The sequence below is a fragment of the Macrobrachium rosenbergii genome, chromosome 2, assembly GCF_040412425.1.
Source record: "Macrobrachium rosenbergii isolate ZJJX-2024 chromosome 2, ASM4041242v1, whole genome shotgun sequence".
NCBI lineage: Eukaryota > Metazoa > Arthropoda > Malacostraca > Decapoda > Palaemonidae > Macrobrachium > Macrobrachium rosenbergii.
Window position 1 is genome coordinate 70,770,638 of NC_089742.1, and position 12,155 is coordinate 70,782,792.

The 12,155-nt window shown below is 38.0% G+C and overlaps 1 protein-coding gene across 5 annotated transcripts in view; it reads right to left on the reverse strand.

Annotated features, from left to right (window-relative positions):
* LOC136848168 (RAD52 motif-containing protein 1-like) overlaps positions 1-12,155 on the reverse strand; it is a 74,524-nt gene that overhangs the window by 17,777 nt on the left and 44,592 nt on the right. For all 5 annotated transcript variants that reach the window (XM_067120466.1, XM_067120474.1, XM_067120480.1 and 2 more), the window contains one exon: positions 6,598-6,767. In XM_067120466.1, coding sequence (XP_066976567.1) covers positions 6,598-6,767 — 170 coding nt within the window. The remainder of the gene's footprint in view (positions 1-6,597; positions 6,768-12,155) is intronic.

A 12,155-nucleotide genomic window follows, 5' to 3' on the forward strand; every position in this document is an offset into this window, starting at 1 on the left:
TCTTGGGAGCACAAGCATGAGGAAAAGAGTCAGGGTCAGTCATTCTCTCCCTGGAAGGTAAAACAAGCACTGTACAGGCAGTCCCCACTTAACGGCGGCATCAGTTAACAGCATTTCGGTTAATGGTGTTTCAGTTTTACAGTGCTTGGCTAACAACTTCATTAACCCTTTAACGCTGAAGCCCTATTTACAAAAACGTCTCCCGTATGCCGGCTGCGTTTGGTGAGTTAGAGCCGAAGCGGAAAAAAAGTTTTTTTCAAAAAATCACAGCACGCTTAGTTTTCAAGATTAAGAGTTCATTTTTGGCTCATTTTTTTTGTCATTGCCTGAAGTTTAGTATGCAACCATCAGAAATGAAAAAATATCATTATCATATATAAATATTGGAATATATGACAGCGAAAAAAAAAACTCATATATAATTGTATACAAATCGCGCTGTAAGCAAAACGGTTAAAGCTAATGACTTAAGTTTTTTTTAGTTGTATTGTACACTAAATTGTGATGATTTTGGTATATAACAAATTTTAAAATGATCAAAAACAACACAGAGAAAATATTATCACAAAATGATGCATGAATTAAATAACGCCAGGACGTAACAAAATTTTTTTTAAATTCACCATAAATAGAAATATTGTGCTAGAGACTTCCGTTTGTTGAAAAATGAAGCTAATTGATTGAATATTACTAGACTGTAAGTGTTTTAGCTTACAATTGCAGTTTTCGACCATTTCGGTCGAGTTAAAGTTGACCGAAAGTCAAATTTTTTCTATTTATCGTGATTTATATGGAAATATTTCAAAACTGATAAAAGCTACAACCATGAGTTATTTTTTGTTGTATTGTAAATGAAATTGCGCACAGTTTCATATATAAAACTTTATGTAACGACTAATATAAAACGGTGCAAATATTACGACAACGAGACGAAAGAATTTCTGAGATGTTCGGCCGAGTTACCGCACAGACGTAAGGAAAATGTTTTTTCAAAAATTCACCATAAATCGAAATATTGTGCTAGAGACTTCCAATTTATTGCAAAATGAAGGTAAACGATTGAATATTACTAGAATGTAAGAGTTTTAGCTTACAATTGCATTTTATGACAATTTCGGTCGAGTTAAAGTTGACTGAAGGTTGAAATTTTGGCAGTTATCGTGATTTATGTGAAAATACTTCAAAACTGATAAAAGCTACAACCATGAGCTAATTTCTGTTGTATTCTACATGAAATTGCACACATTTTCATATATAAAAGTTTATGTAATGACTAATGTAAAACGATGCAAACATTACGACAACATGATGAAAGAATTTCTGAGATGTTCGGCCGAGTTACCAGAAGCGCAGACGTAAGGAAAAAAAAAAGGAACATAAATTCACCATAAATCGAAATATTGTGCTAGAGACTTCCAGTTTGTTGCAAAATGAAGGTACATGATTGAATATTACTAGAATGTAAGAGTTTTAGCTTATAATTGCGTTTTTTACCATTTCGGTCGAGTTAAAGTTGACGAAGCTTGAAATTTTGGCAGTTATCGTGATTTATATGAAAATATTTCAAAACTGATAAAAGCTACAACCATGAGTTATTTTCTGTTGTATTCTACATGAAATTGTGCACATTTCCATATATAAAACTTTATGTAACGACTAATATAAAACAGTGCAAACATTAACGACAACGTGAAAAGAATTTCTGGCGCGGATGTAAGGAAAAAAGTTTTTCAAAAATTCACCATAAATCGAAATATTGTGCTAGAGACTTCCAAATGGTTGCAAAATGAAGGTAAATGATTGAATATTACTAGAATGCAAGAGTTTTAGTTTACAATTGCGTTTTTTGACCATTTCGGTTGAGTCAAAGTTGACCGAAGGTTGAAATTTTGGCAGTTATCGTGATTTATATGAAAATATTTCAAAACTGATAAAAGCTACAACCATGAGTTATTTTCTGTTGTATTATACATGAAATTGCGCACATTTTCATATATAAAACTTTATGTAACGGCTAATATAGAACAGTGCAAAAATTACGACAAAATGACGAAAAATTTCTGAAATTTTCAGCCGAGTTACATACGGGCGTAAGAAAAAGTTTTTCAAAAATTCACCATAAATCGAAATATTGTGCTAGAGACTTCCAATTTGTTGCAAAATGAAGGTACATGATTGAATATTACTAGAATGTAAGAGTTTTAGCTTACAATTGCGTTTTTCGACCATTTCGGTCGAGTCAAAGTTGACCGAAGGTTGAAATTTTTGTAGTCGACGTTTGCTACGGTCCACTCGGCATTCAACAGACAATTTTAGTCGACATTTGCTACGTCCAACAGGCGTTTAAGGGTTAACCAGATTTTTGGTGCCGGTAAGCAGTTTATTGGCGTCAGGAGGCAGTTTATCGTGTAAGCGATTTTCGGCACCAGCAAGCAGTTTATTGGTGTCAGTGAGCGGCTTATCGGCGCTTACAGTGTCATAAAAGCAATTTATTACCAAAATTATTGTGATGTTATGGTTAACAATGATTTTCGGTTATCGGCACCTAGCCAGGAATGGAACCTCCGCCATTAACCCTCTAACGCCGAGCCTCTATTTACAAAAACGTCTCCCGTATACCGGCGGCGTTCGGGAGTTAGCGCCAAAGCGGAAAAAAAGTTTTTTTCAAAAAATCACAGCACGCTTAGTTTTTAAGATTAAGAGTTCATTTTTGGCTCCTTTTTTTTGTCATTGCCTGAAGTTTAGTATGCAACCATCAGAAATGAAAAAAATATCATTATCATATATAAATATTGAAATATATGATAGCACAAAAAAATTTTTCATATATAATTTTATACAAATTGCGCTGTGAGCAAAACGGTTAAAGCTAACGGGTTATTTTGTTTTCTTTGTATTGTACACTAAATTGCGATGATTTTGGTATATAACAAATTGTAAAACGATCAAAGCAACACAGAGAAAATATTGTCACAAAATGATGCATGAATTCGTAACGTGCGGACAGAAAAAAATGTTTTTTTCAAAAATTCACCATAAATCGAAATATTGTGCTAGAGATTTCCCGTTTGTTGAAAAATGAAGGTAATTGATTGAATATTACTAAACTGTAAGTGTTTTAGCTTACAATTGCAGTTTTCGACCATTTCGGTCAAGTTAAAGTTGACCGAAAGTCGAATTTTTTCTATTTACCGTGATTTATATGAAAATATTTCAAAACTGATAAAAGCTACAACCATGAGTTATTTTCTGTTGTATTGTACATGAAATTGCGCACATTTTCATATATAAAAGTTTAAGTAACGACTAATATAAAACGGTGCAAATATTACGACAACATGACGAAAGAATTTCTGAGATGTTCGGCCGAGTTACTCGCGGGACGTAAGGAAAATGTTTTTCAAAAATTCACCATAAATCGAAATATTGTGCTAGAGACTTCCAATTTATTGCAAAATGATGGTAAATGATTGAATATTACTAGAAATTAAGAGTTTTAGCTTACAATTGCATTTTTCGATCATTTCGGTCGAGTTAAATTTGACCGAAAGGTTGAAATTGTGGCAGTTATCGTGATTTATGTGAAAATATTTCAAAACTGATAAAAGCTAAAACCATGAGTTATTTCCTGTTGTATTCTACATGAAATTGTGCACATTTTCATATATAAAAGTTTATGTAATGACTAATGTAAAACGATACAAACATTACGACAACGTGACGAAAGAATTTCTGAGATGTTTGGCCGAGTTACTGCGCACAGATGTAAGGAAAAAGTTTTTTTTTTTTCAGAAATTCACCATAAATCGAAATATTGTGCTAGAGACTTCCAGTTTGTTGCAAAATGAAGGTACATGATTGAATATTACTAGAATGTAAGAGTTTTAGCTTATAATTGCGCTTTTTTACCATTTCGGTTGAGTTAAATTTGACCGAAGGTTGAAATTTTGGCAGTTATCGTGATTTATATGAAAATATTTCAAAACTGATAAAAGCTACAACCATGAGTTATTTTCTGTTGTATTCTAAATGAAATTGCACACATTTCCATATATAAAAGTTTATGTAACGACTAATATAAAACGGTGCAAACATTACGACAACGTGACGAAAGAATTCTGGCGCGGACATAAGGAAAAAGTTTTTTTTTAAAAATTCACCATAAATCGAAATATTGTGCTAGAGACTTCCAATTTGTTGGAAAATGAAGGTAAATAATTGAATATTACTAGAATGTAAGATTTTTAGCTTACAATTGCGTTTTTTTACCATTTCGGTCGAGTCAAAGTTGACCGAAAGTTGAAATTTTGGCAGTTATCGTGATTTATATGAAAATATTTCAAAACTGATAAAAGCTACAACCATGGGTTGTATTTTGCTGTATTTTACATGAAATTGCGCACATTTTCACATATAAAACTTTATGTAACGGATAATATAAAACAGTGCAAAAATTACGACAAAATGACGAAAGAATTTCTGAAATTTTCGGCCGAGTTACCGCGCGGACGTAAGGAAAAAGTGTTTTTCAAAAATTCACCATAAATCGAAATATTGTGCTAGAGACTTCCAATTTGTTGCAAAATGAAGGTAAATGATTGAATATTACTAGAATGTAAGAGTTTCAGTTTACAATTGCGTTTTTCGACCATTTTGGTCGAGTCAAAGTTGACCAAAGGTTGAAATTTTTTGTAGTCGACGTACGGTACGTCCACTCGGCACCCAACAGACATTTTCAGTCGACGTATGATACGTCCAGTCGGCGTTTAAGGGTTAACCTGGAGCTACCTGTAACCAGAAGTGACCAGAGAAGCAAGGTGGACATGAGGGAGCTCATGATCAACCGTGAGCTGATTACCCCGCAGCAACCCTGGCCCTGAACAGTTGCACAGGAAAACTGGTAACAGTGGTCTCAGATAGAGAGGTAACTGCCAAAGTAGTAGGGTCTCCTGAGATCTAGGCAGATGAGGAGCTCCTGGCAACGGTTAAATTTTCCATAAAAGCATACAGTGAGGTGTCTCCAGGATGTCCAAAACATTCCAGAGACTCCATCAGCTACTTGTCTCCTGGAAAGGCCTTGAAATTGTCAGTGTTGAAGCAAGAGGGATGGGAACCAAACCTAAAGTAGTAGGGGTTAGGGGAACCACCATCACACCTAATGAAATTCCAACCAAAGAAAGTTTACTTCAATTGACAACCATACATTCCTCTGGTGGAGTAAGGGGAAAACAGACAGGTCAGAGCTGGTGAAGGTTGGCAGTGTGTTACCCCAACAAGGCACCTACAGTGCTTTTTCTCAACTTCCTCCACTTCAATACATACCTGCCACTGAGCAGGGAACCATGGAAGGCACCCAGAGAGACAGTGTACACTCCTGGCCTCTGCAAACAAAGCAGTAAGACTGAAGTAAGACTGAAGTTAACTTCAAAAGAGGACATGATCCTAAGATGCATTTGACCATGTACTGGACAACTATGCTGATCATTGTTACGGGCAAGAGAATCAAGCATCATCAGTCTTACAAGTCACTAGCAAGGTCAACAAACAAGCCACAGTCAGCAACCACTGAAGCCATCAATACTTAGAAAGTCTACTTAACTGCCATAACAAACACAAGAGCATAGTACAGATGTGTCAAAAGCAAGGGGACTGAAGACAAAGCAACTGATAGCTGAGTGAACAGGTGGGCCCCCATCCCCTCACTTAGTGCTGCTAGTTAACTATCCAGTTATCAATGTTTGAACTGCCAGAACAGCTTTCACAGAAGGTAGTTCATATACAAGACAAAGGAACAAACTGCCTTACAAACCCCCTTTTTATTATGAGAGACCAGTTTATACACTTAAACTGCTAAATGAGTCATGGTTGATTAGGGAGCTCCCCTCTCCCACTCTTTTGTATTGTCACTTTTCTCTTATATCTCAAAGCAAGTACGTTTCAGCGGTTAACTTACTTGGACGAAAGAAGAGATATTTCTCAGCAAAGGTTTTCAGGTTATAAAGCATGAATCATTTATTTACTTTGCAAAGATTTAGATAGCTGCAAGGGCAACTATTTGGTTCATTAATAAAAACTTAATTTTAAAAAGAAGACTAAATAACATAAATTAAAAAATATTAATTTACACAACAACTGTCTACTACAGGTTTATTCTCAGTTTATTGACATTTTTGGCTTTTTAGAAAGGCTGTCTACATGCCTACTTTGTAAGAAAACTGAGTCTGAATAGTCCAGAGATAAAAATTTAAAAATTGAATTTTCTTAATAAAATGACAGTGAATGGATGAATTTAATATCTTCCAACAAGAAGAGAAAAATCCTAATACTGTAGAATGTTTAAAGCCAAAGATATAGTTATTCTTAACGAGAACCTACTCATAATGGGGCAACATGCCATGATATGTATACTACAGTGTGACAAGGTTAATTTTGCAAAAATTCTTGAAATGCTCTTACTCCAAAAACTTGCATTGAAATCTTCCTTACATCTGAAATATGTCTAAGGAGTGAAAATAATAATTCGATACAGTATTTGACTATGGACTTGAAGCATAACGCATTATCTGAAACTACAAGGGAAAAATCTCGTAAACATACTTCTGTGAACACGAAAAAGCACTTCCGCGGGAGACTGGTGAACTCATGTTACAAGGGACACTGCTTAGTCCAAGGCCTTCACTGCAAAGACCTTCTTTGGGCATCTTCACACGAACCAAGCACAAGTACTGAACTGTGTTAGGTTCAGCGGGTTCTAACTCTCTCTCCAACTGTTAAAATGAAAAATAGAATTTAAAATAGATATCATTACTAATAAATATTTTATACAGACCAGAGTTTGTTCTTAATGATATATTAGACCTTAAATAACCATCACTTAATATATTGTACTCTCTCTTTCTCTCTGCCATCTGCCCAGCTGGTGACTAGGTTCCAAAACTTGCACAGCATCCAATATGGAAAAACAAGATCAACTAATATGAATATTAAAAAGTGGTTTAAAAATAACCCTAATAAAATGAACAGAAAATAAGACTACAATGGAAGTATTGGTTTTTATCTTTCACTCAAGCTGCTAGAGCAAATGATTCCAAATGGTACAGTTCAAAACCCATTCATGTTTCTCGGACAGACATCAAATTTTTGCAAGCTTTTGTATATGGAATTCTGACTGTATAATGAATTCATTTTGATTTGTCCTTCATGGAAAGTGTTCCTAATTACTCATTATAACTAGGAATTTTAGCAATAATAGATAATTTCTAGGAAATTATTATATCATGTTTTATCAATGCAGTTCTATCAGATCTCTCTTTACTTTCAGAAGTAAAAGAGCAAGGATCCAGGTTATTCTTAACTTATTTCACCAAAAATCTATTACTAGACTAATAATTATGTTTAACAGACGTAAGAAGATAGGAGCAGTTCTGTTCATGTGTCTATGGATCCTTGGGTCCCAAGCAATTAACTACCCCACTTTTTTTGTAGGTCTGTTATCTTGTATTCGGTTTAGAGAATTCCCAAGATCTTAGATGATTTCAAGATTTCTTGGGCATTCCAAACATAATTAATTCAACTAACCTACTTTGTTTCATCCCATCATCTTCTTTGTGATAAAAAGACTGACAGGTAGATATTTTCTTTAATGGCTAAAGGGTTTTTCTGCCTTTCTGAATGTTAGTTGCAAGAACATTTTTCTTTACAGTAATTTGCTTGAGAGAAAAACACTGCTGTACCTACATTTCATCTGGCATTAGTTTTTCAGTGTTCCCAGTGTTAATGGTATTTTGGGATATCTAGTGTCATGAAGTTAACTATGAAACAAATGGTGCATTATTTAGCTAGTCTTCTGAAGTTACTCCTGACTGGCTTCTGATAACTTTCCTTTTTGTATGTATTCAAATGCCAGGTTTTCTAAAAAAAATTGCTCCGTAATGGTTTTCTTTCTTGGTTAGTTAATTCACGGATAAATTATTTTAAAAAAGTACTTACAATTAATAAATTGTTAGCAACTATTTCAATGAAGACTGACCTTAACCTCTAGATACTTATCTATTATTGTATCCAGGGTCTATGACATGGATATTGTAACAATGAAATATCTATATCTGGTGTAAATATGTTTGTTCCTATGGAATAGATTTGTATCCATTCAATTGTTTTTAATGTAACTTATATTAGTTCTCTTTTCAGAAAACTATAACATCAATATACCTACTTCTGCAACAACTCCTTTTTATTTTTAACTAATAGCGTTGTTATTTGTTACTGACCATAAAATCAGGCATGAAGGGACTGTAACTGAATGAACCCTTTTGACAACCCTTATACAGTATTCATAACTGTTCCTGCTTTTACCTTGCTTTCTTGCTGTTTCTCTATATATGTAAAGAAGCCAACACATCTGTAATGATAAGGTGGGTGAAGCTAATTAATCTACCTATCCCACTAGTTAGAACTGATTTCCAAATGTCCATCTCTTAGTCCCATTCTGATGTCTCAGTAGGTCTGATAGGGCTTAGTTCTATGAACCGACCAAGTGACTAGAAGACCTGATTGATCTGTCCACAGAAACAGGTTGAAGAAACTTCCAGCTCTATGTGAAGGAAGTGAAGGATCTGTCTTTCCAGGGACCACACCCCGGAAAAACCCCGGTTCCTTCAGAAAGCTCCCCAACCCGTAACCAAAGCGTTGAAAAGAAATCCAGGACTAGCTTCAAAGATGAAGGAACTTCCTTTCAAAAGACTAAGTTCAGAAAACTATGAGAACAAGGGCTCTGGAGAAGACTAGTGCTGTCAGGAGGCCGACATCTGGCAAGGATAAGGAAGGGTGCTTCCTGATCTCCAAAATCCATTCAATAGCCATGAAGATTGAAGGAAGAGGCTATCTGGTTCATCCTCTATCCACTGTGGGCATGTCTCGCATTGGTGATCATGCAGACTCGCAGCCAAAAAAAGCAAACTAGTAGAAGGATGTGCAGAACCACAGACAGCCATGCGAACTAGCTGTCAACTCTGTGGACTTTATGACAGCCAAGAGAAAATGTCAAAATCCTTGCATTTTTAACAAAAACTGAACTTGATAACACTTAGCACGGACTCAACGATACCCTTGTACAGAACAAAGACATGCAGAACTGTGCGCCGAAAAAAATTCCATAACCGTAAGAACCTGGGCCCTGTGAGCTTACGCCAGGCGAACGGAGGTGGCCGCCGAGTACTTGAGATATAATGATGAGCGCTCTAGTGCAGGTGCTGGGCACTCAACGAATGCGCCAGGCACTACGAAGTGGTGCCACGAGCTTGGGAAAGGGTCCAGGAAAATGGGAATTGGTGCCTTACAGGGAAGGTCATTCAACCAAGAATGAAACTACAAGACAACCGTGAAAAGAAGATAGATGGCTTTAACCGTTGACAGGAAGCACAGAACAGCAACTGACAACATGCGGAGTGAAAGGGTCAAGGAGCTTACGGTGTTCAGTCTTCGCCTGAAACCTTGGAACTGAAGTAAAATCCGAGGAAACATTTAGGTCTGTCCAATCTGGCCAATGTCTCATGGGCACCGGAGCTAGAGCAGGCTTACTACTAATGTCCCGGGCACGAAGGGGGGAAAGAGGGTAAAACTCTCGGGCCGTCTGAAAACAGAGATTCTTGGCAGATGGAAAAAAAACTAAAAAATCCGAGAGATGTTGAAAGTCGACAGGAGGACTCTGGCCAGTGCTCCTGATGTCAGCCCAGAAAATCAGGACTCCCAACAATCTTGACAGGAAAGTCTAGATCCAACAAGGCACTAGAGTGAGGGAAGACAAAAGACACTTGTCTTGCTCCTTTTAAATGAAAGACAATTTCCCAACTTTGACAGATGCTTGGATGGCTAGGAAATAGCCCACAGAGGAAGCTTCCTACAGCAACTCAACAACTCTGACCCAGAAGTCTTGTCTAGAGATAAACCTGGTTCCTGCTCAATGGGAACTGGTGCACAAGACAGGACAACAGCGTGTTCTTAAAATTCAGGCACCGAACCAAAGAGGAACTGTTGTCGGACACAGCAGGTTAAAGCTCGGATCCCTTGGATCTCACTACACACTTGCATCCCTCGGATCCCACTGTACACTTGGATCCCTTGGATTCCATTGGGTGCTTGGATCCCTCGGATCCCACCAGACACCATCAGATCCCACTGGATACTTGGATCAACCAGATCCCACTGTATATTTGCAGTCCCTGGTTTACAAAGGGTCCGGCTTACGACGTTCCGAGGTTACAACGCTTTTCAAATATATTCATTAGAAATTATTTCCCTGTTTACGATGCATGTTCCAGAGTTACGACAGGTCGTACGCTGATGCGAAGGAAGAAATATGGCTCCAAAATGGCAGAATAATCAAAATTTGGAGTTTTTTTTTTATGAAAAACTCAATTAGAATGCAGTTTACATCGTTTCCAATACACCCAAAGCATTAAAAGTAAGGTTTTCTTAGGATTTTTCACAATTTTCAACAATTTTTTGGTTTACAAAGATTTTCAGTTTATGACACGGCATAAAAACGGAACCCCCGTCGTAAACTGGGGACTGCCTGTACTTGGATCCATCAGATCCCACTAGACACCTGGATCCATCAGATCCCACTGGCCACTTGGATCCAACAGATCCCACTGGTTACCTAAAGCCATCAGATCCCTCTGGATGCTTTGATCCCAGTGGACACCCGGACACTGGGATACAGGTGGATGCTCGGAAATCAGGCGCTTGGACACTGGGCGCTCGGACTCTGTCCACTCTGACACTTAGATTGAAAGAGCGTTTGGCGCCAATTACTGGCACTCCACAACTGGAAGATATGCCTCTTCAAAGGCCAAGATATGCCCGAAAATCGCCATCAACACCCCTTGTCTACACTTGGATCCATGTCTGTCCACACTGGGATCCTGGAACAACACTATTGATGCCTCTTGTCCACACTGGGATCTGTAACTGTTCACGATCCGCTTTACTAGAGGACATAGAAAGCGCATCCCTATTGAATGGCTATCTGTTGAGAACTGCAGATAGCAGGAACGACTGAGGAGCAACAACCCAGGGGCAAAAACACCTTCAGACCCCCATGGACCAACAGTACTGTATGATTCCTCCTGGGTTTAGGGGTCTGACAGCGACTGGGTTAGGAGATCTAATACACATCCAGTAAAACGCCTTTCCAGCGGCTGTCTGTCGATACCTGGGACCAGCAACAAGCTCGACTAGGGGCCAACTACCCGTGTGTAACCCTCCTACCTCCCTACTTCTAGTATGCCTCCTCCCAGGTTTAGGGGCGTTTGAAGGGACAATCTGTCTAGGAGCATCGGGGAACAAGTAGACACCTCTTCCACTGCACAACACTTCACTATTCCAAGGTTAACTCCTGTTAACCCAGACACAAGACTGGTAATGGCATGGGAAGGAAACGAGGGAGCCAGGCGTGGGAGCAAGAAGAAAAAATTAGAGGGCTAGTAGTAAGAGAGAAAAATGGATGCGGGGAGAGTAGGTGCCAGACTACACTTGAATCCCTCGGCCACTTGCATCTGCTGGACGCTCAGATCTGCTGGGCGCTCGGATACGCTAGGTGCTTGGATTCACTGGAAACCTGGATCCGCTGGGCACTCGGATCCCGCTGGGCACTTGCATCCCACTGATTGCTCAGATCTCACTGGGCGCTTTGCCGGGCCCTGGGTGCTCCCAGGTGGAGATGGAAGCCAGGCAACTGGGCATCAAATGAGCTAGTAGCTTGTAAGCTGAGAAATCAGGAGTTGGTGAGCTCTCCTAGGCGTTCAGAGCCAATTCTCGGCTGTCAAGAATGTCATTCTTCCAAAAGCCCAGCGCAGCCAAAATAAGCACAATTCTCTCCTTACTACGTTCTGCCCTTACACTTTTTCAGTTCTCTGTAAAGGAAAGTGTAATAAGACAATTTTACTCAATTCTTGAAGTATACAGAGTACCATCATAAAGACAAATCTCAACTAACAAATATTATTTGAGACTTACGGAGTTATAGTATATCATTATCAGTCCTGTAGCAAATGCAATGTTTACGTTTTATTACACTACTTGATAAAGATGATAGCGAATGCAAAGTTTATTTTATCATGTTACTCGGCAACACTTTACATTATTACATTACT